Here is a 23,306-nt window from a genome sequence, read left to right as displayed (position 1 = left end):
ATAATTGGTTAAAAGGTTTGGCTCAATCAGGAACACACCCTAAAAACACACCCAACAATTATAAAAAAGGCAAACAGGTTTCATGAATGTATAATAATAGTTAAATAAAGGCATGACTAACCTGAAAGAAGGTGGACGGATGGAAAACTTCTCTGTAGTTTACCCAACAAGACGGTCAGAAAGGATTCTGATGACAGTGAGGAGGGGTCAGATGAGCTCTGATCATACACCACCACTTCCTGATCTTGCAGTTCCAACTGACACACACAGCCACAAACATTCATTTGAACACAACATGCAAATAAAGTATACCATACTAATATACTAAATATACAACCAAACATTTAGATAAACATGTTTTGTGTATTGGTAATGTACTAGTCATTTGATTAAACACTGAAAATGATTAATGCTGCTCATGAGACATTTGCCAGTGACACCTTTGTTGGCTATTTGTTAATTACAAAAAATCTTATTTTTATGTGATTGGCTGCAATAGCTCCACTTAACGTTTTTTTTTTTTTTTAAGAAATAATCACAGCACTGGGACAGTGGTAGCCTAGTGGGTAGAGCTTTGGGCTATCAACTGAAAGGTTGAGAGTTCCTAGTGGGTAGAGCTTTGGGCTATCAACTGAAAGGTTGAGAGTTCGAATCCCAGCTGCCATGCAGCCACAGTTGGGCCCTTGAGCAAGGCCCTTAACCCTCTCTGCTCCAGGGGCGCTGTACGATGGCTGACTGTGCTCTGACCCCAGCTTCCAAACAAGCTGGGATATTCAAAGTAAGAATGTCATTGTACTGTACACCTGTATATGTATATATGACAAATAGTTGACCAAGAAATATTCCTGTCATAATCTTAATCACCTAATTTAATTCAGTGTATACAGAACAAAAAGGAATATTTTATTATTGTTGTTATTCTTATTATTATTATACGGCTTACACAATAAAGTGTTGTGGTGCATGTCCTTAGTCATTTAGAGTAATAAGCTACCTCATTTCCTGATCTATTCATCTCTAATAGAAACCAGCAAAAACAATTCCACCCTACACCTAAACAGCTCAGGTACAACACACATGTACACACACACACACACACACACACACACACACACACACACACACACACACACACACACACACACGTGTGACATGTATATTCATGAAATGTACTTATTATACACCCCAGACATTCAAATGTATTTGCTGACCTACCAGTATGAAAAACCTGAGACCCTAGCCAGCTTTATATAATTTACTGCCTAGACCTTCAGGCAGTAAACCCAATCTTACATAAATAGCAAACACTAGCAATAAAAATCACACTGATGTGCAGCCTGGGTTGAGTATTTCCAAATAAAGTAATACTTCAGGTCATATTGTTTCTAGGTTTGACGTTTCATTAACATTCAGTGACACTATGCCACTTTAACCCTTATGTTCTGTTGACAATGACTTTACTGCCTTGTTCTTAGGGATTCCCCAAGGAACCCCAGTGTTGTAAGGGTTAAATAAAATGACACCGATTAATCAAACAAATTCACCAAAGAGAAAGAGAGAGTGAGAGGTTAAGGATATTTTGTAGGCTGTTTAATAGGCTCTGGAGTTTCAAAGACCCCAAATAGTACATAAGACAGCGTAATGGAAAATGGTGCTGGTTTCTCAATGGTGCTCAACCACCTTAAAAGGATGATTTACTGCTGTGTGGTCTAATATCATCTAAATATTGAGGCTCCAAAAACAAAGCATACAAGAACGGCTTTATTTGCCCTCACCACAGTCAGCTAAATTCACATATTTATATGCTTACATCTTAATGAGTTGTATTGTAAACTTCAATTTCCACACTACAATGTGCCAGATGACTTCTTGAGATGCACGCAAGTTGAAATGTTTGAATAAATATATACACCAACTAGGCATAGCATTATGACCACTGACAGGTGACGTGAATAACACTGATTATCTCTTCATCACGGCACCTCTTAGTGAGTAGGATATATTAAGAAGCAAGTGAACATTTTATCCTCACAGTTGATGTGTTAGGAGCAGGAAAAAAGGACAAGTGTAAGGATTTGAGCGAGTTTGACAAGGGACAGATTGTGATGGCTAGGCGACTGGGTCAGAGCATCTCCAAAACTGCAGCTCTTGTGAGGTGTTCCCGGACCGCAGTGGTCAGTATCTATCAAAAGTGGTCCAAGGAAGGAACAGTGGTAAACCAGCGACAGGGTCATGGGCGGACAAGGCTCATTGATGCACGTGGGGAGAAGTGTGATGCTTTGGGCAACGTTCTGCTGGGAAACCTTGGGTCCTGCCATCCATGTGGATGTTACTTTGACACGTACCACCACCCTAAGCATTGTTGCAGACCATGTACACCCTTTCATGGAAATGGTATTCCCTGATATCTGTGGCCTCTTTCAGCAGGATAATGCTCCCTGCCACAGAGCAAAAATGGTTCAGGAATGGTTTGAGGAGCACAATGAGTTTGAGATGTTGACTTGGCCTTCAGATTCCCCAGATCTCAATCCAGTCGAGCATCTGTGGGATGTACTGGACAAACAAGTCCGATCCATGGAGGCCCCACCTCGCAACTTACAGGAGTTAAAGGATCTGCTGCTAACATCTTGGTGCCAGATACCACAGCACATCTTCAGGGGTCTAGTGGAGCCCATGCCTTGACGGGTCAGGGCTGTTTTGGCAGCAAAAGGGGGACCAACACAATATTAGGAAGGTGGTCATAACGTTATGCCTGATCAGTGTATATACATACAATACACTATAAAAATCCAATCTTTGTAGTGTTTTCAACTGAACTTTATTTGATGTGATTTTATTTAAATTTTTCTAAACAGTTACATAGCCTAACAGATGTTCCCAGTCAACTCATCACTTTTTAGTAAGTAGGGGCAATGGTTTAATTGGCTTATCACTGCAGCTGTCTCATTTTGCTGCATTGGAGGCAGACGTTGGAGCCACAGCAGGGTGAATACACAGGGGACATTAACAGACTGTATTATGGGATTCCAGAAATGTGTTGTATCAACACTAAGTGTCTCTAGGGATGTAAAATTGATGTAACTAAAAAAAGCAAGAGCAAGGCTGAAATTGAATAAAGATCAAAACAATGAGCTTAGCGTAACCAATGCTATGTAAATATCACTGATCTAAGGCTAGAGTAACATTTTTAGTGGTAGGGTCTTGTGACTGCAGTCCTGCAGTATCAGCAGAGCAAATGGCCCTCAGTTTTCGGTTCTCCGGATACTCCTCCCTCTCTTCCAGGCTATCTCTCCCCTACTTATCGCAGTCCTCTCATGCATTCCACAAGACAGCGCAGCTCAGGCTTTTACGTCATCCGCCGTTAGGTAACATTTGACCTTTATCCAAACCCCAAGCATCTCACATGTGACACTGCATTGCTTTCTGTAATTTTGGCCTGCCAATATTTTCTACACCTCATTAGAGCTAATGCTGAAAGATGAGAACGGTTTGTCTGTAAGCTTTAAAATGGAAACAAACAGTCCAAACCCTGATGATGCGTTCTAAAACACAAAAGAGAATGTTTTCTCATGGTCGTAAAATGAAACAAAGTCCCTTATTTTGTTAACTGTGTTTGTGTGTTTGTGTGTGTGTGTGTGTGTGTGAGGAGGGAAGCTCAAGGCTGGACTAAGATAGCACTAGGATGAGGTCACTTGGCAACCTGTTACTAGGGCCTCCCAAGGGCCCTCATGAGTGGGGATGGTTTATTTAACTGTCTACAAACACTCAATTTTGCTACTCAAAACGTTTTTTAAAGCTTAGGTAGTTTAAAAGGTCATATATGCTATGCATAATCTTGAAGAATTAAATTCATCATTTTAATGTTGACAATAAAACAACAAAACTACCATTAAATATGTACAATAACACTTTTAAATTATTTTAATTGCTATTTTACCCATTATTCTACACCTCCTCACCCATGATGACAAAGTGAAAACATGGGTTTGGCAGTTTGTTCCATTTTTCATTGCAGATCCTCTCAAGCTCCATCAGATTGGATCGTAAATTTAATCTTCAGGTCTCTCCAAAGACATTCAAAGTGGTTTAAGTCTGGTTTAACCTTAGGCGGGGCCACTTAAAGAGTGTCATTGTTGTGTTAAAAGGTGAACTGTCACCCCAATACTGTTAACAGGTTCTCACTGGACTCTACAGGACTAAGCTCTCTTAGTGTGACTGTTGGGGTCTTTCCTACCTCCCTGACCAAGGCTCTGTCTTACCCGGATGCCCAATTTGTCCAGACAGCCAACTCTAGAAAAGTTCAAATTATTGAGACCACTGTAGTCCTGAGAAAACTCCAAGGGTCTGTCCAAAAACCTAGTGAGCGCTCTACATAAACAGCATTTTACGTCATCCTACGCACGCTCCCGAGAAGATGTCTGTCCGAATTCTTAGATGCCTTAAAATGCTGCCTACTAAGGTGCCTTATTGCAGAACTATAATCTGAATGAATAATGAAGGAGCATCCGATGCTTTCTTAGCGATGAAGGCAATCCCAGCATTCTGTGCAGCACAACCTTTCTCGCCAAAGATTGCAAATATGGTAGACAAATGCGAAAGTTCTTTTCAAATGTAAATAAATTCTCATTGATTTTTAATTTGTATAAAGCTGTACAAGTGTAATTTATTCGCTAATTTGACCTGGTCAGTTACAATTTAACAGGTTTCAGTGCATGGAGGGGGATGTTAGCTTGCATGCTAGCGGGTTGTGTTGCTTCAGCCCATTGGTTTGAATGGCCTGAGGCTAACTGTGTTAGCTTAGTAAGCGAAAACTGCGGTGATGTAAACTCCGTCTAGTTAGTGTGTCTGAATAACCTGCCTTACAACTTTGATGTCTTACTTGGACAAGGGACAACTTATTAGCAGCTGTCTAGATAGGCAGTAGAAAGCAAGGCAGCTCACTAGGTTTTCAGACAGACCCAAAGTCTTATATATTGTGTCATGTCCTTGCCCTGATCTATGTCTGCCACAGACATTTCCATGGACTTCATGGCTTGTTCATTTCCTGACAGTACAATGTAAATTGTGGGCCCTTATAGACCCAGATGCGTGCCTTTCCAAACTGTGTGCCTTTCCACACATGGAATATTCATTTGATTTACAGTCTTAGGAGATGTTTTAACTGTTTTTACTATTTGTGCATGTCTTATTTGTCTAGTAACCCTGATCTCTCAAAAATAAGTAAGGTTACAATGTTCCATACACAACATGTCTATTCAGAATAAGTTCAACTTAGTTAAAAAATCACAGACATGCCTAAAGCTCATCACAAAAAATAAACGACATTATTAAGTAATTTCAGCTACAGTGTATGTGTAAGTTTACTATAGTCGTTTTACTGTAGCAACAATTGAGGTAGCCGTGCTTGACTAGGCAGCCACAAAGTGATTGGAAAGTGTTTTACAGTCCAATCAATTAATCAATTTCTAATCAGTTTATTTGTTAAACGAATCCTCTATTGCCACAATAAGTGGGCATGGTATAGCATCGTATACATGCTTTACTATTACTTGTAATGTATTAGTGTTACCCAAATACACAGCACAGTAGTGTAGCATAACACTCGGGTAATTCTGCCAAGCAGCAAAGCCCAGCACTCCCATACAAGCAAGTAATTTCGATAAACTGTTTTGATACCAGAACATGCCTTTCCAAAGGGGATATAATGACAAACCTGTTCTCCAAAGGAAAGTGTAATGGGGTGGTGTGCACCACATTACTGTACCACATGTAACCCTATAACTAAATATTTAAGGGAATGAACAAAACTGTAGGAAGCTTATCCAACAGTACTGTGACTGAAAAGACAGGAAATAATAACTGAATAAATGACGAAATAATAAAACTTGAGAAATACACAAAAAAGCACCTGCTAAAATGTGCACTGCACCAAACATTCAAAGATTTCAACCAAAAAAGTACCCACAACAGCGACAAAACCAGAAAGATGCCACTGCCCACCAAGTTCCAGAAAACTAAAACAAAAGAATGGCAGCATAAGGCCAGCAGGAGAAGCCAGCCAGTCATCAAGTCCAACCTTCAGCCAGGCATATCAACCAAACAAACTAACAGAAACAAAAGGAAAAAAATCAAAGCACAGCCCCAAGCTGAGTCTGAGGTACACTTATTCAGAGCCAACCCAGGTAAAGTGAGTAACTTTTGATTAGCTGCAGAGAATGCTTGAAGTGCAGTTTAAAGAAAATTGCAATTTCCATCACTTTGCGCCTCCAACCAACAATCCAAAAGCCCCATCCGCCACCCCGCTAGCTAGCAGGGGCACGGCAGATAGGCATGTTAAAGAAAGTGGACATCTACAGAGGTTGGACAAAATAACTGAAACACCTGGTTTTAGACCACAATAATTTATTAGTATGGTGTAGGGCCTCCTTTTGCGGCCAATACAGCGTCAATTAGTCTTGGAAATGACATATACAAGTCCTGCACAGTGGTCAGAGGGATTTTAAGCCATTCTTCTTGCAGGATAGTGGCCAGGTCACTACGTGATGCTGGTGGAGGAAAACGTTTCCTGACTCGCTTCTCCAAAACACCCCAAAGTGGCTCAATAATATTTAGATCTGGTGACTGTGCAGGCCATGGGAGATGTTCAACTTCACTTTCATGTTCATCAAACCAATCTTTCACCAGTCTTGCTGTGTGTATTGGTGCATTGTCATCCTGATACACGGCACCGCCATTGGATGCACATGGTCCTCCAGAATGGTTCGGTAGTCCTTGGCAGTGACGCGCCCATCTAGCACAAGTATTGGGCCAAGGGAATGCCATGATATGGCAGCCCAAACCATCACTGATCCACCCCCATGCTTCACTCTGGGCATGCAACAGTCTGGGTGGTACGCTTCTTTGGGGCTTCTCCACACCGTAACTCTCCCGGATGTGGGGAAAACAGTAAAGGTGGACTCATCAGAGAACAATACATGTTTCACATTGTCCACAGCCCAAGATTTGCGCTCCTTGCACCATTGAAACCGACGTTTGGCATTGGCACGAGTGACCAAAGGTTTGGCTATAGCAGCCCGGCCGTGTATATTGACCCTGTGGAGCTCCCGACGGACAGTTCTGGTGGAAACAGGAGAGTTGAGGTGCACATTTAATTCTGCCGTGATTTGGGCAGCCGTGGTTTTATGTTTTTTGGATACAATCCGGGTTAGCACCCGAACATCCCTTTCAGACAGCTTCCTCTTGCGTCCACAGTTAATCCTGTTGGATGTGGTTTGTCCTTCTTGGTGGTATGCTGACATTACCCTGGATACCGTGGCTCTTGATACATCACAAAGACTTGCTGTCTTGGTCACAGATGCGCCAGCAAGACGTGCACCAACAATTTGTCCTTTTTTGAACTCTGGTATGTTTCTGAGTATGAACTTACCAGTGATAAACTCAAATGGTTTGTTATATCATTACTAAGGCCATACCTAATTCACGGATAAGAAAATCGCCTCACGGACCGTGAAATGAGCCATTTCCTATGTAATATGCAATTTGCTGTGAAATTCAAAATTTAAGGTTTGTGTTTAACGATTTAACATTTTTCATTTGCAATATGAGGCGGTCCTAGCAATCATACACCAATTAAGTTAGTGTAACAGACATTTTTTGTGCTGACCACTGATGTCAGTAACGTGTTACTTAGTAACGCGTTACTCTAATCTGACCACATTTTTCAGTAACAAGTAATCTAACGAGTTACTATTTCCAATCCAGTAATTAGATTAAAGTTACTTATCCAAGTTACTGTGCGTTACTATTTTTGCAACTCGGGGAGTGACGTCTGGCCTATGCGACAATTAAGTCACGAGCTGCGTTCGAAATCGCATACTTACAGAGTATGCACTAGATTGGAGGAAGTATGCACTACTCGGCCGGTAAAGAAGTACATACTTTCAGTACAGAAGTATGCAGTATGCACGCAACACGCTGAGCTTCTGCAAGATGATTGGAGGATCAGTGGAAAGGCTGAATCCCGTTTTGATTGACAGCTAGTTTGAGCGCTACGTCACTTCTCAAACTCAAACTCAAAAGAAGCTTTATTGGCATGACAAATAGGGACATTCGTATTGCCAAAGCAATACACTTCATTAGTCACTTAATCACTAGGAGGTTCAGTCCCATCGCGGATTTTGCGAGTGAAGTCGAAAGACAAACTGCAACCCATTTCAGGCCATTTTCTTGTAAAAGGAACAGAGGGCAGAATTTATGTGTAAATAAATTGACACATTTTATGATGTAAGCCGACAATGAGCTTTCCCCTCTTTGAAAGACCAGCAGCCGCCACTGACACGTGGGGACGCGATGACGTAATATCACCATGGTTACAGACTCATTACAAACCCCACTCGCCAAAATTTTGGATATTTCTCGTCTTTTTGTTATTTATTTGTCTTTAAAAATGTTATTTTATTTATCTTACTTACACTTGTGAACAGAGGACTCCGTTTTCCGCGTCTTTCTTGTTTCTTATTCCGCTTCAATCGCAGCTCCAGTTGCATTACGGCAGCTGCTGAATGTAACTAATAAAGTAACTTGTAATCTAACTTAGTTACTTTTAAAATCAAATAATCAATAAAGTAACTAAGTTACTTTTAAAATCAAGTAATCAATAAAGTAACTAAGTTACTTTTTAAAGGTAACTATGCCATCACTGGTGCTGACCACGTTTAATGTATGTGTATACGTATGTAGTGCATTTTGTCCCTTTGGGGATTCTATAATCAATGGAAAATTGTGCTTCTCTACACACGTGATCATCGCTTTGTAGTCTGTGCTGTGCCTCAAAAAAAAGCCAGTAAAGTTGTTTGATAGTTTGTCTATGTACAGTTTATATCTTTATTTATTAACTCAGCAAACTCTAAAAACGCTTGGTTACACTAGCAATCGGTTAGACAAAATGTCCAAGATGTCAAAGTCTAAAGCAGCTAAAAACACTACTCGGGTAACTGAGTTAAGGAAAACTCCCAACCAATTATTTGAACGCAGAGGGGGGTCTGTGTCAAAACGTGGACAATCTTTGGGTTTATATTCAACTATTAAGGTAGGCTATGCAGCGTTATGTAGCTTTCATTGATTCTATCATTCAATTTACGAGTGTAATTTACTTACTTACTTACTGTTAAAAACAGTAATCAGGACCTTATCTAGTACACATAAAAAAACCTCTGATGAATTAGTTGTGTGGAATTTCTGTTAAATATAGAAGGTTTTTAGGCCTCACTCACCTTTTTCTTGGCCGAATGCTGTAGAAGCTCCGAGATCTGCACCTTGTCCTGCTGCAGCCTCCTCTTCATCAGCTTGGAGCAGTTCACGTTAACCGCCTCCAGGATGTGGGACGTGTTATAATCCACAAAGGGTCTACTGTCAATTAGAAGTACTCGGTCCAGTCCCCCCTCCAGCAGGGCCACAAGGCCTTCTGGCTCGATAGGTTTCACTGAGGCCAGAGACTCCGGCCCGGCACGCTCTGCCATATCCACGACCTTTATATCCATATATTTGTCCCTCTCGCTGTTTCCTCCTTTCTTCCTCTTGAGCAGTGACGTGGACCGCAAAGCCCCTTAGGAGAAGAATGACCCCATTGTGACAGCAAGCAATGAAGTCATCCTTGTTGTGTTTGGCAAAAAAGAGAAAAGAGAATGAATGATGAGGGATAAAAAGAAAAAGAGTAAAAATAGGGGGAAGCTGTCTGTCCTCCTTATGCACCGCGGAGAGAGGAAACACTGTCTTCTTTTTGCATCGTGTATGTGCTCATGCTTCAGACAGTACAGATGTGGTAATGCAGTGTGTTTGTCAAACAGTGAGACCACTTCTGCCCACTTCCAGCAAACTTGTCTGTGTTTGAGGCTTGGATGGAAAGGGAGGAGAAGGTTGGCTTTTTTCAAACCATTGCAGCAGAGCTACAAAAGAGCGCTTTTCTCCTGGGCTGTAGTGCCATTACATCATCTGCTTGCATCTCATCTTCATGCTCAAGTGGTTACCGGACTAAATAAAGAAAAGAAAAAAAGCACATGTTTACTTGCGCTGCTCTGACAAGACACAGAAACTCTGTCAAAAATATGAATAATTTTTGTCAAAACTGCCAAAATACAGTGTTGAAGGAAAATGTTACTCTTTTGTTACTTTGTAAATCCTTGGGATCAACTCACACCTGAGCCACTGAAAGTTGTTTTTCCTCCATCTCCCTTAAACTGTAAAATTGAGTGTAGTGAAAAAAATACATGCCACTTATACTAGCCCTCCCACACAGGTTTAAATCTCAGTGTTGCTATTGACTGGTGAGTCATCTGCAAAGACATGATCGTCTAGTGTCTTGGGTGCACTTACATTTGTAAGTGCACTTTTCAGTGTGCTCTCAGTGCCACTTGCTGCGTAATATATCCCACCCACTAACAGGTGCTGTGATGAAGAGATAATCAGTGTTATTCACTTCACCTGTCAGTGGTCATAATGTTATGCCTTGTCAGTATATATATAAACATAATAAAATAAATGAAGAGACGTACACCGATCAGGCATAACATTATGACCACCTCCTTGTTTCTACACTCACTGTCCATTTTATCAGCTCCACTTACCATATAGAAGCACTTTGTAGTTCTACAATTGCTGACTGTAGTCCATCTATTTCTCTACATATCTTTTTAATCTGCTTTCATCCTGTTCTTCAATAGTCAGGACCTCCACAGGACCACCACAGAGCAGGTATTAATGCTAAAAAAGTATGTAGAAAAACAGATCGAATACAGTCAGTAATTGTAGAACTACAAAGTGCTTCTATATGGTAAGTGGAGCTGATAAAATGGACAGCGTGTGTACAAACAAGGAGGCGGTCATAATGTTATGCCTGATCGGTGTATACTTTCTCTGAGTGAATTTAAGTAGTAAGTTTAAGAGTGTGTGGAACCACCATGTCTGAAATCTATAGGTAATAAATGCATCTGATATACAGTATGCAGCTCATTTTTAATGAAATTATCAGTCATAAAACTAAAAATTAAATAGTGGAGATTCAAAAGCCACAGACGGCACATTTACAGTGATATTTTTAGTAGTGTGTTAAAAATATAGCAGCTTTAAATAAAAACTTGAGTTTGAGTCTTGAGTTTCATTAGGTCAAACCCTAGAACTCAAAAGACCAAAATAACATGTCACTAAGGCAGATTTTCCCATGACCCCCATGATTGGGTGACTGTGAGGATGCTTCTATTTCCTGTTATTTTTCACAACACCTAATGCAGCAGTATTTGAGAATTTGCAAATAAACATTTAATAGCATCAAAATTATCCCAAATAAGGGTGCCCAACACAATATATACAAAGCGCTCTCAGACTAATGATGTTGAAGGTAAGAAAGAAACAAGACGTTACGTGCAAAGTGTTGAAAGACAATCTGAACAGCAGGAATGGTTTCTAACAAGAGAGTGTAAGATCTTGAAAGGTCTAGAAAATCAAATAATGGATGATTTTGTCTGTTTGAAAGTCTCTTGTAACCTTGGAAAATCACAGATGATTTGCCAAAAAGGAACAGACCATAACGCTCTGAAAAACTAGTTATGTATGTCCCACCAGTCGTACTCATGCTGGCCGGCAGGGTGGTTGAAAATGCAAATTGACCAAAAGAGTGATACTCATTAATTACCACACTTCAAAGCATTCTCTGTGCCTAATCAAGCGTTACTAGCTAACACCTGGAGATAAATCTTTATGTGTGTTTGCCTGCCTGGCTTCTTTAGCTGACTTTTTGCTGGCATTGTTTTATCCTTTTTTCCCCAGATACTCAGCTGCTAAACAGTTGCATTCCTGTGCTGTAGCTGGCATGGGCATCCTCTCAGTTCTTGACTTATGTTCGAAGGGTTGCATGGCAGCTTTTCTGTAAGGAACCCTGTTTGTCTCCCATCCCTGTTTGACTCCCATCATCCACTGGAGCACAAACTAGGAGTCATCAGGACGCTGCGCCACCGGGCGAACAGCATCCCCACAGACACTACGGCCAAGGATAGAGAGAAACAGCCATATACACCGATCAGGCAACCTGACTGGTCTGCGGCTACGCAGCCCCATACGCAACAAACTGCGATGCATTGTGTATTCTGACACCTTTCTATCAGAACCAGCATTAACTTCTTCAGCTACAGTAGCTCGTCCGTTGGATCGAACCACACAGGCCAGCCTTCGCTCCCCACGTGCATTAATGAGCCTTGACCGCCCATGACCCTGTCGCCGATTTACCACTGTTCCTTCCTCGGATGACTTTTGATAGATACTGACCACTGCAGACCAGGAACACCCCACAAGAGCTGCAGTTTTGGAGATGCCCTGACCCAGTCGTCTAGCCATCACAATTTGGGCCTCAACTCCTTACACTTGCCCACTTTTCCTGCTTCTAACACATCAACTTTGAGGATAAAATGTTCACTTGCTGCGTAATATATCCCACCCACTAACAGGTGCTGTGATGAAGAGATAATCAGTGTTATTCACTTCACCTGTCAGTGGTCATAATGTTATGCCTTGTCAGTATATATATAAACATAATAAAATAAATGAAGAGACGTACACCGATCAGGCATAACATTATGACCACCTCCTTGTTTCTACACTCACTGTCCATTTTATCAGCTCCACTTACCATATAGAAGCACTTTGTAGTTCTACAATTGCTGACTGTAGTCCATCTATTTCTCTACATATCTTTTTAATCTGCTTTCATCCTGTTCTTCAATAGTCAGGACCTCCACAGGACCACCACAGAGCAGGTATTAATGCTAAAAAAGTATGTAGAAAAACAGATCGAATACAGTCAGTAATTGTAGAACTACAAAGTGCTTCTATATGGTAAGTGGAGCTGATAAAATGGACAGCGTGTGTACAAACAAGGAGGCGGTCATAATGTTATGCCTGATCGGTGTATACTTTCTCTGAGTGAATTTAAGTAGTAAGTTTAAGAGTGTGTGGAACCACCATGTCTGAAATCTATAGGTAATAAATGCATCTGATATACAGTATGCAGCTCATTTTTAATGAAATTATCAGTCATAAAACTAAAAATTAAATAGTGGAGATTCAAAAGCCACAGACGGCACATTTACAGTGATATTTTTAGTAGTGTGTTAAAAATATAGCAGCTTTAAATAAAAACTTGAGTTTGAGTCTTGAGTTTCATTAGGTCAAACCCTAGAACTCAAAAGACCAAAATAACATGTCACTAAGGCAGATTTTCCCATGACCCCCATGATTGGGTGACTGTGAGGATGCTTCTATTTCCTGTTATTTTTCACAACACCTAATGCAGCAGTATTTGAGAATTTGCAAATAAACATTTAATAGCATCAAAATTATCCCAAATAAGGGTGCCCAACACAATATATACAAAGCGCTCTCAGACTAATGATGTTGAAGGTAAGAAAGAAACAAGACGTTACGTGCAAAGTGTTGAAAGACAATCTGAACAGCAGGAATGGTTTCTAACAAGAGAGTGTAAGATCTTGAAAGGTCTAGAAAATCAAATAATGGATGATTTTGTCTGTTTGAAAGTCTCTTGTAACCTTGGAAAATCACAGATGATTTGCCAAAAAGGAACAGACCATAACGCTCTGAAAAACTAGTTATGTATGTCCCACCAGTCGTACTCATGCTGGCCGGCAGGGTGGTTGAAAATGCAAATTGACCAAAAGAGTGATACTCATTAATTACCACACTTCAAAGCATTCTCTGTGCCTAATCAAGCGTTACTAGCTAACACCTGGAGATAAATCTTTATGTGTGTTTGCCTGCCTGGCTTCTTTAGCTGACTTTTTGCTGGCATTGTTTTATCCTTTTTTCCCCAGATACTCAGCTGCTAAACAGTTGCATTCCTGTGCTGTAGCTGGCATGGGCATCCTCTCAGTTCTTGACTTATGTTCGAAGGGTTGCATGGCAGCTTTTCTGTAAGGAACCCTGTCTGTCTCCCATCCCTGTTTGACTCCCATCATCTACTGGAGCACAAACTAGGAGTCATCAGGACGCTGCGCCACCGGGCGAACAGCATCCCCACAGACACTACGGCCAAGGATAGAGAGAAATCTCATGTCAAGAAGGCCCTGGGTGAATGTGGTTATCCCAACTGGGCATTCGTAAAAGCGGGAAAAATGCCCAAACACAGCTCCAGTGGATCGAAGGGAGGAGGAGGACAACCGCGGTCTAAGCGCAAACCAGTGTTGATTCCGTATGTGGCGGGAGTATCGGAACAATTGAGACGGATATTCTCCAAACACCGTGTTTTAGTTGCTTTCAAACCCCAGAACACGCTACGCCAGAAATTAGTTCACCCTAAGGACCGGGTTCCTCGACACAAACAGAGTAATGTAGTGTATGCTGTTAGGTGCCGGGAGGATTGTCGGGAACTGTACATCGGGGAAACTAAACAGCCACTGGCGAAACGGATGGCCCAACATAGATGATCGACCTCTTCTGGCCAGGACTCCGCGATTTACACCCACCTGCAAGCCAGCGGCCACTCATTTAATGATGAAGATGTGCAGATCCTTGACGAGGAGGAATGCTGGTTTGAATGGGGAGTCAAAGAGTCCATTTACATCTCTCACCATCTTACAATGCCGTAATAGGAGCACATGGCCATTGTAATTAATGGTCATTGTGATTTGCATATGGACCTGATCACCGGTTCCATTGTTATGCAATGGGCGGTGATCGGTCGTTATGCAAATCAGCTGCATATAAGGTTGGGGTATCCACCACCAGCTCAGACTGAAGAAGTCATTCGGATTGAGTGACAAAACGTATCTCTACATCAAACTTGTGTCCAGATGAACTGATTCAACTTTGTGGATTTGTGTACCTGGATTATTGAGCATGCATCAACAGATCCTGTCTGTCTCTGTAGTGAGCATTTGGGATGTAACGCACTGGTGGATCAAGTAGCTGGCAAGGCTGCGTCCAAATGCTCTTTTATTTCTTTATGGTGCTATACCTCTATTGCTACATATACTGACCAGGCGCCAGTCTTTTCGATGCTTAGGGTCTTGCTTTGGGTTGCAGCTTATGGTTTGGTTTCACTTTAAGTATTTCTCAGTTTTTTTTTCTTTGATTACTTTGTTCTTGCATTTATTTATTATTTTCATGTATTTACCAGCCAAAGTACTGTTCTGCCTTGGTTAAGTCTACTGGGATTGGGTTAACATTGCAGCTGACAATGTTTTAGTTAAAATTGCCAATCTTTATGGTAAGGTACAACCAGTCATCTCGTTTATACTTCGAATATATTTTTTCTTACAGGAAGCTCCAACACAAATTATATAGAACCTGAAGGACAGCATTCCAGTAAAGATTAAAGCTGTTCTCAATGCAGTGGGTGACCCTCTACTCCTAGTCTTTGATATCATGGTGTTGTTATAGTATAGGTATTACACATTATGCAAACGATGTGGGCAGGTAAGATATCTTACTGCTGTTACCTTAGCTTACAGGATGCTCTTGGACTCATGTTTACAATCACCTGATGACATCACCTGTTTGAAATCACTATTGTTTTTTTACCTCATTACTAGCCATAAATGAAATGAAGTTGACCAGACAAAAGATGAAGTATGTTGAGTTTATACTGTCTGAAAACTAGATTATACAAATGAAAGAAATAAAGTCAGGTTTCTACAGACTTTCAGCTGTGTGACAGTCCAACTCATTTAGCTAGATGTCCGTTCGCTGGCTTACTTTCCTAGTCAAGGGCACAAAGGTCCCAAAACAAACATTACATAACAGAGATGTCAAATTATTTACTTTTTTTGGCACACAAGTACCAATACCAATGTTAACAAATGTTAGATAATCATTTTGTACAAAGATCTTTAGAGCTTATGATTCTGTGTGATAAATGCAGACTCAAAGTCCATGCGGCACAAGAGAGGATGTGTAAAGTCTGTATTAAACATTAACTATAATTTTGTAAGTTTTGTTTGATTATACTAACACAGTAAACAGACACGCAACAGCTCCTTACATCCTAAGGACCCACCTGATAGAAGGTAAATGTACTGTATATAAAGTACATTTTTCTTCTGACAAACACTTTTACAAGGGGGAATTTCCAACTTCAAAAGAACATACCAGTGGAAAATCACGTCTGACATACTCCAATTTCCCTAAAGTGAGATTCTCAACCACAACAAGCTGATTTCAAAGGCATGCACATGCTCTACACATGCCAGATTATAATAAATAAAATTCCCTTCTGTACCAGTAGCAGCTGGCTTTTGTTTAAAAACACTGCATTATATTTACTGTTTAGATTCTGATTTCAAGATTTTCAAGATTAGATTCTGACTTCAAGATTGCTCGATTAGATTGACATCTGGGGAATCTGGAGGCCAAGTCAACACCTCAAACCATTTCTGAAGCATTTTTGCTTTGTGGCAGGGAGCATTATCCTGCTGAAAGAGGCCACAGCCATCAGGGAATACCGTTTCCATGAAAGGGTGTACATGGTCTGCAGCAATGATTAGGTAGGTGGTACGTGTTAAAGTAACATCCACATGGATGGCAGGACCCAAGGTTTCCCAGCAGAACATTGCCCAAAGCATCACACTGCCTCTGCCGGCTTGCCTTCTTCCCATAGTGCATCCTGGTGCCATGTGTTTTCCAGATAAGTGCTACCACCTCTCTTCCTTTTTTACCTTCCAATATTCCTTGAATTCAACTCTTCTAAGCATTTAGTTTGGGTATATGGACTTTGATTGAGAAATTAGGCTCAATTTGGTCAAGGATTCATTAGTCTCCTTTGTCTTCAATACATTTTAATCATGTAATGTGGAACATTTATTTTGTGATTTATTTTTGTAAGAAACCAAACCAATACTTATAATAATAAGTGTGGCAAAAAAGGCATTTTAAAAACATACCACACCACCTGCTCATCACCGTATGCATGCCTGATTGTGCTTATAAATATAACCTGTATGTGAGATGAAAATGTATGTACTGCTCCTAACTGATGGTTAAAAAAATTCTAAAATGCACCATCTTGACTTGTACTCGTATACAGGCACATATGGAAAGGAATTTGTGTCATTTACGCTGGTAAAGGACATGCTAAAGGTTAACCTCCCAACCAGCTTGTAATTCTCACCCTAAATACCAGCACGTAGGCACACACCCAGCTGAACAGCAGCTGGTTTAGCAAGTCACACAGCTAACTAAAACAAGACTATCCCCACCCCACCTCCAAAACTACTTTTTTAAATACAGTCATGGCATATAGGCTAATTTCATTCAATGTTTTTAATAACAATAATAAGTTTTCTATATATACACCAATCAGCCTTAACGTTAAAACCACCTCACTGTCCATTTTATCAGCTCCACTTACCATATAGAAGCTCTTTGTAGTTCTACAATTACTGACTGTAGTCCATCTGTTTCTCTACATACCTTTCAGCCTGCTTTCACCCTGTTCTTCAATGGTCAGGACCCCCACAGGACCACCACAGAGTAGGTATTATTTAGGTGGTGGATCATTCTCAGCACTGCAGTGACACTGACATGGTGGTGGTGTGTTAGTGTGTGTTGTGCTGGTATGAGTGGATCAGACACAGCAGCGCTGCTGGAGTTTTTAAATACCGTGTCCACTCACTGTCCACTCTATTAGACACTCCTACCTAGTTGGTCCACCTTGTAGATGTAAAGTCAGAGACGATCGCTCACCTATTGTTGCTGTTGGTTGGTGGACTTCTCTCAGTTCAGCAGTGACAGTGAGGTGTTTAAAAACTCCCTCAGCACTGCTGTGTCTGATCCACTCATACCAGCACAACACACACTAACACACCACCACCATGTCAGTGTCACTGCAGTGCTGAGAATGATCCACCACCTAAATAATACCTACTCTGTGGTGGTCCTGTGGGGGTCCTGACCATTGATTAGTAATTGTAGAACTACAAAGTGCTTCTGTATGGTAAGTGGAGCTGATAAAATGGACAGTGAGTGTAGAAACAAGGAGGTGGTCATAATGTTATGCCTAATCTGTGTATATTTACAATCAGATTTAACTCTGAGCTTGTTTGTCGCTGACCTTTTCAAATCGCAGCCAATGAGAGAAACTGTTTATATGACAAATACAGAAGTGAAGCACAGACATGACAGAGACACTATTTTTCAATGCTTCACAAAATCCTGAACTGGTTGATTCCAATTTAAATAAAACCATGATATTGTGGTAAAAATATAGCATGGTTAATAGTTTGCATTGCCCAATTCTGGAAACGCTTGTGGTGGCTTCATACCTCTTCAGTATAATAGAATTTGCCCTTAGATTAATAAAACAAGTTTCCTGAACCCATGAACATCTTCTTGTGTCACTAAATGATAACCACAGCAGAATGTTCACACTTAAACTGTCAATACTGTCAATCAATACTGTCAAAAGTGTCAGAACTATAGTAAAATTAAAACAAGCCCAAAATCTAAGCGCTTCAAAGGGAAAAACATTAAAAATGTAGCATTTTTAGTAGATTATAAGTCATGATTGGTTGTTATTCTGTATGTTTGGTTATCAGGCAGTAGTAGAAAATAAAGGCTGTAGGTGCTGTAGGGAGACAATCACACAACACTCCCGTCATGGGCTACTCCTCTAAATCACATTCTTTTTCATAGTCTGACCAAACTACACTCTGAATGACGAGTTATAGCGTCTCTTATAAAGTAATCTGTTCATAAATTGCGAGCTTTCATGGCTTTACAGTGAATTGCAGTGGGTTTTAAATCCTAATTTGCTTTTGATTTGATATTTTGTTTTAATCTCAAAGTTAAAAGTTGACTGAGAAAGACAAAAGTCCCAGACGCGAGAACTCTACTTTAAAACATGGCTATGTGTCATAGTGTGTCATGCATCTTGTTATAAATACTCGTCATAGCAGATGGCCCAAATGTCAAGCACAGAAATAACAAATGACATTCATTTTGCCTTTTTCTAGCACACTAAAAAGCTGCTGCTGTTAGGATTGACATGTAACAAACTACATCTCATCAACAAAGTTAGCTTTGACTAAGACAAAAACTGTCCCTATGTATTGTGTCAAACTTTCTCTGTCATTGGTTTTAACATTGTTTGCTGTTTAAAACCAGTGCTGTTTTCTTTATAGCGGCAAAATTTTTTGATATCAAGCCAAAAATAATTCAAAGGCAATAAAGAATATGTTTAAAAGACTGACTGGAAACACACAGTTCAGTTGTTTTAATGAGGCAATTTAAAAATTAACCAAGACTTTATGACTGAGGGCTCACAATAACACGTGAATTAAAAATGTACCACATTACCATATAAACAAATGATGTAGTAAAAAAACCTGTATCCAAAATAAAAGGCAGACAGCATTCTTACATTAAACTGCTCCTAGATGAACAGAGAGGTGCTGGAGTTCCAGTAAACAGCACGTACTGCCTGTCCTCTAAAGGCACACTTCCACTTTTGCTACAGCTAATTCAGGACACGTCACTGGACACCTGGCTTTGAGTGCCAGCCAGGCCTAAGCCTTACATATAAGTAAACAATCTTTATAAAAAGGTGTTTTGTGAGGAATTAAATTTGGGATGCACTTATTAATTAGTAGGTTCCACTTATAAATATTAGGAAAGGCAGATTTCTTACTCTTGCTCTCTGGCTCACGGTTATGTTGACATGGAGAGGTTTGTGTTGTGTGTTTTGGAAGAGGAAGCAATAATCACAACATTACTCTGTATTTAAAGGTCACCACAGCAAATCAGTTTTTACATTTACGACATTTAGCAGACGCTTTTATCTAAAGCGACTTACAATTATGACTGAATACTGTTTGAGCAATTGAGGGTTAAGGGCCTTGCTCACAAGTCCAGTACCTTAACCACTAAGCCATTTTCCCTACATATATACTGATCAGCCATAACATTAAAACCACCTCCTTGTTTCTTTATCAGCTCCACTTACCATATAGAAGCACTTTGTAGTTCTACAATTACTGAATGTAGTCCAGCTGTTTCTCTGCATGCCTTGTTAGCCCCCTTTCATGCTGTTCTTTAATGGTCAGGACTCTCCCAGGACCACCACAGAGTAGGTATTATTTGGGTGTTGGATCATTCTCAGCACTGCAGTGACACTGACATGGTGGTGGTGTTTTCGTGTGTGTTGTGCTGGTATGAGTGGATAAGACACAGCAGCGCTGATGGAGTTTTTAAACACCTCACTGTCACTGCTGGACTGAGAATAGTCCACCTACCAAAAATATATCCAGCAAACAGTGCCCAATGGGCAGCGTCCTGTGACCACTGATTAAGATCTCAAAGATGACCAACTCAAACAGCAGCAATAGATGAGCAATCGTCTCTGACTTTACATCTACAAGGTGGACCTACTAGGTAAGAGTGTCTAATAGAGTGGACAGTGAGTGGACACTGTATTTAAAAACTCCAGCAGCGCTGCTGTGTCTGATCCACTCATACCAGCACAACACACACTAACACACCACCACCATGTCAGTGTCACTGCAGTGCTGAGAATGATCCACCACCTAAATAATACCTGCTCTGTGGTGGTCCTGTGGGGGGTCCTGACCATTGAAGAACATCATGAAAGGGGGCTAACAAAGCATGCAGAGAAACAGATGGACTACAGTCAGTAATTGTAGAACTACAAAGTGCTCATATATGGTAAGTGGAGCTGATAAAATGGACAGTGAGTGTAGAAACAAGGAGGTGGTTTTAATGTTATGGCTGATCGGTATATATATATATATATATATATATATATATATATATATATACAGTATATATATACACACACACACACACACATACAGTGTATCACAAAAGTGAGTACACCCCTCACATTTCTGCAAATATTTCATTATATCTTTTCATGGGACAACACTATAGACATGAAACTTGGAATATAACTTAGAGTAGTCAGTGTACAACTTGTATAGCAGTGCAGATTTACTGTCTTCTGAAAAGAACTCAACACACAGCCATTAATGTCTAAATAGCTGGCAACATAAGTGAGTACACCCCACAGTGAACATGTCCAAATTGTGCCCAAAGTGTCAATATTTTGTGTGACCACCATTATTATCCAGCACTGCCTTAACCCTCCTGGGCATGGAATTCACCAGAGCTGCACAGGTGCTACTGGAATCCTCTTCCACTCCTCCATGATGACATCACGGAGCTGGTGGATGTTAGACACCTTGACCTCCTCCACCTTCCACTTGAGGATGCGCCACAGGTGCTCAATTGGGTTTAGTCCATCACCTTTACCTTCAGCTTCCTCAGCAAGGCAGTTGTCATCTTGGAGGTTGTGTTTGGGGTCGTTATCCTGTTGGAAAACTGCCATGAGGCCCAGTTTTCGAAGGGAGGGGATCATGCTCTGTTTCAGAATGTCACAGTACATGTTGGAATTCATGTTTCCCTCAATGAACCGCAGCTCCCCAGTGCCAGCAACACTCATGCAGCCCAAGACCATGATGCTACCACCACCATGCTTGACTGTAGGCAAGATACAGTTGTCTTGGTACTTCTCACCAGGGCGCTGCCACACATGCTGGACACCATCTGAGCCAAACAAGTTTATCTTGGTCTTGTCAGACCACAGGGCATTCCAGTAATCCATGTTCTTGGACTGCTTGTCTTCAGCAAACTGTTTGCTGGCTTTCTTGTGCGTCAGCTTCCTTCTGGGATGACGACCATGCAGACCGAGTTGATGCAGTGTGCGGCGTATGGTCTGAGCACTGACAGGCTGACCTCCCACGTCTTCAACCTCTGCAGCAATGCTGGCAGCACTCATGTGTCTATTTTTTAAAGCCAACCTCTGGATATGACGCCGAACACGTGGACTCAACTTCTTTGGTCGACCCTGGCGAAGCCTGTTCCGAGTGGAACCTGTCCTGGAAAACCGCTGTATGACCTTGGCCACCATGCTGTAGCTCAGTTTCAGGGTGTTAGCAATCTTCTTATAGCCCAGGCCATCTTTGTGAAGAGCAACAATTCTATTTCTCACATCCTCAGAGAGTTCTTTGCCATGAGGTGCCATGTTGAATATCCAGTGGCCAGTATGAGAGAATTGTACCCAAAACACCAAATTTAACAGCCCTGCTCCCCATTTACACCTGGGACCTTGACACATGACACCAGGGAGGGACAACAACACATTTGGGCACAATTTGGACATGTTCACTGTGGGGTGTACTCACTTATGTTGCCAGCTATTTAGACATTAATGGCTGTGTGTTGAGTTATTTTCAGAAGACAGTAAATCTACATTGCTATACAAGCTGTACACTGACTACTCTAAGTTATATCCAAGTTTCATGTCTATAGTGTTGTCCCATGAAAAGATATAATGAAATATTTGCAGAAATGTGAGGGGTGTACTCACTTTTGTGATACACTGTATGTGTGTGTGTGTGTGTGTGTGTGTAATTTAATCAGGTAAATGATAAATGGTAAAGGTAAATGTAGAAAATGAAGAATGCCTGTATACCCCAAAGCTCTACCCACTAGGCTATCACTGTCACTGGTTTTACACCAGATGTCATTCCTGAAGCAACCTTCTTTTTTAATTGTTTAGAAACTGAGGATCTTAATTGTTGCCGTTTTAAAAGTTTAAATCTGCACATTCTTACTTAATACAAGTATCTGGTTGCTCAACAGAACGTGGTTGCTGTCATCTGGGCAGTGGTAGCTCAGTGGTTAAAATACTGGACTAGTGATCAGAAAGTTGGCTGTTCAATCTCCATTGCTGACACTGTTGGATCCCTGAGCGCAACCCTTAACCATCAGTAGCTTGTATGGTATTTGCTCATAACTCTCACTTTGGATAAATGGCATAAATGTTAATGCCTGATTCTCTTCTTCATGATGTGCCATATATTTAAAAAGGAGATAGATCTGAACTGCAGGCAGGCCAGTCAAGTACACACACTGTGTATCTTCAAAATCTTGCTGAATCTCCAAGCTGCACCACTAACTAAACTGGAAGCAAAGCATGATAAATGACATTTAGGTTCACTGAATTTCTTGAGAACACACTCTCCAGTCTTAGGTTTTGCCGAGTGTGATTGAGCTAAGATAAATTTATTTTCACAGTTCACATGACTGTTCACTGACAATACAGGATATTATTAATTACAGTTTTAATTAATGAATGCACTTATAATGTTGTAAAATAGTATTTGCTCCCTTTCCCATTACCATCAATACAGCTCTGACAGTAAAGCGTCTTAAGGCATTTTTACACTTGA

The 23,306-nt window shown here is 40.8% G+C and overlaps 1 protein-coding gene across 3 annotated transcripts in view; it reads right to left on the bottom strand.

Moving 5' to 3' along the window:
• The window catches only part of dusp16 (dual specificity phosphatase 16), a 37,092-nt gene that overhangs the window by 8,936 nt on the left and 4,850 nt on the right, over positions 1-23,306 (bottom strand). The window contains exons 1-3 of one of the 3 annotated variants that reach the window (XM_062994698.1): positions 19,418-19,435; positions 9,273-10,029; positions 122-257 (exon numbers count right to left, since the gene is read on the bottom strand). In XM_062994698.1, coding sequence (XP_062850768.1) covers positions 122-257; positions 9,273-9,539 — 403 coding nt within the window. In that variant the 5' untranslated portion in view covers positions 9,540-10,029; positions 19,418-19,435. Of the gene's footprint in view, positions 1-121; positions 258-9,272; positions 10,030-10,622; positions 10,715-19,417; positions 19,436-23,306 lie in introns of those variants that run through there. The other 2 variants (XM_062994697.1, XM_062994696.1) reach the window with 2 other exon arrangements.

This window comes from Trichomycterus rosablanca, chromosome 1 (genome assembly GCF_030014385.1).
Source record: "Trichomycterus rosablanca isolate fTriRos1 chromosome 1, fTriRos1.hap1, whole genome shotgun sequence".
Classification (NCBI taxonomy): Eukaryota; Metazoa; Chordata; class Actinopteri; order Siluriformes; family Trichomycteridae; genus Trichomycterus; species Trichomycterus rosablanca.
The sequence above is the reverse complement of the archived record's forward strand: the minus strand, read 5'-3'. Positions and strand labels throughout refer to the sequence as shown.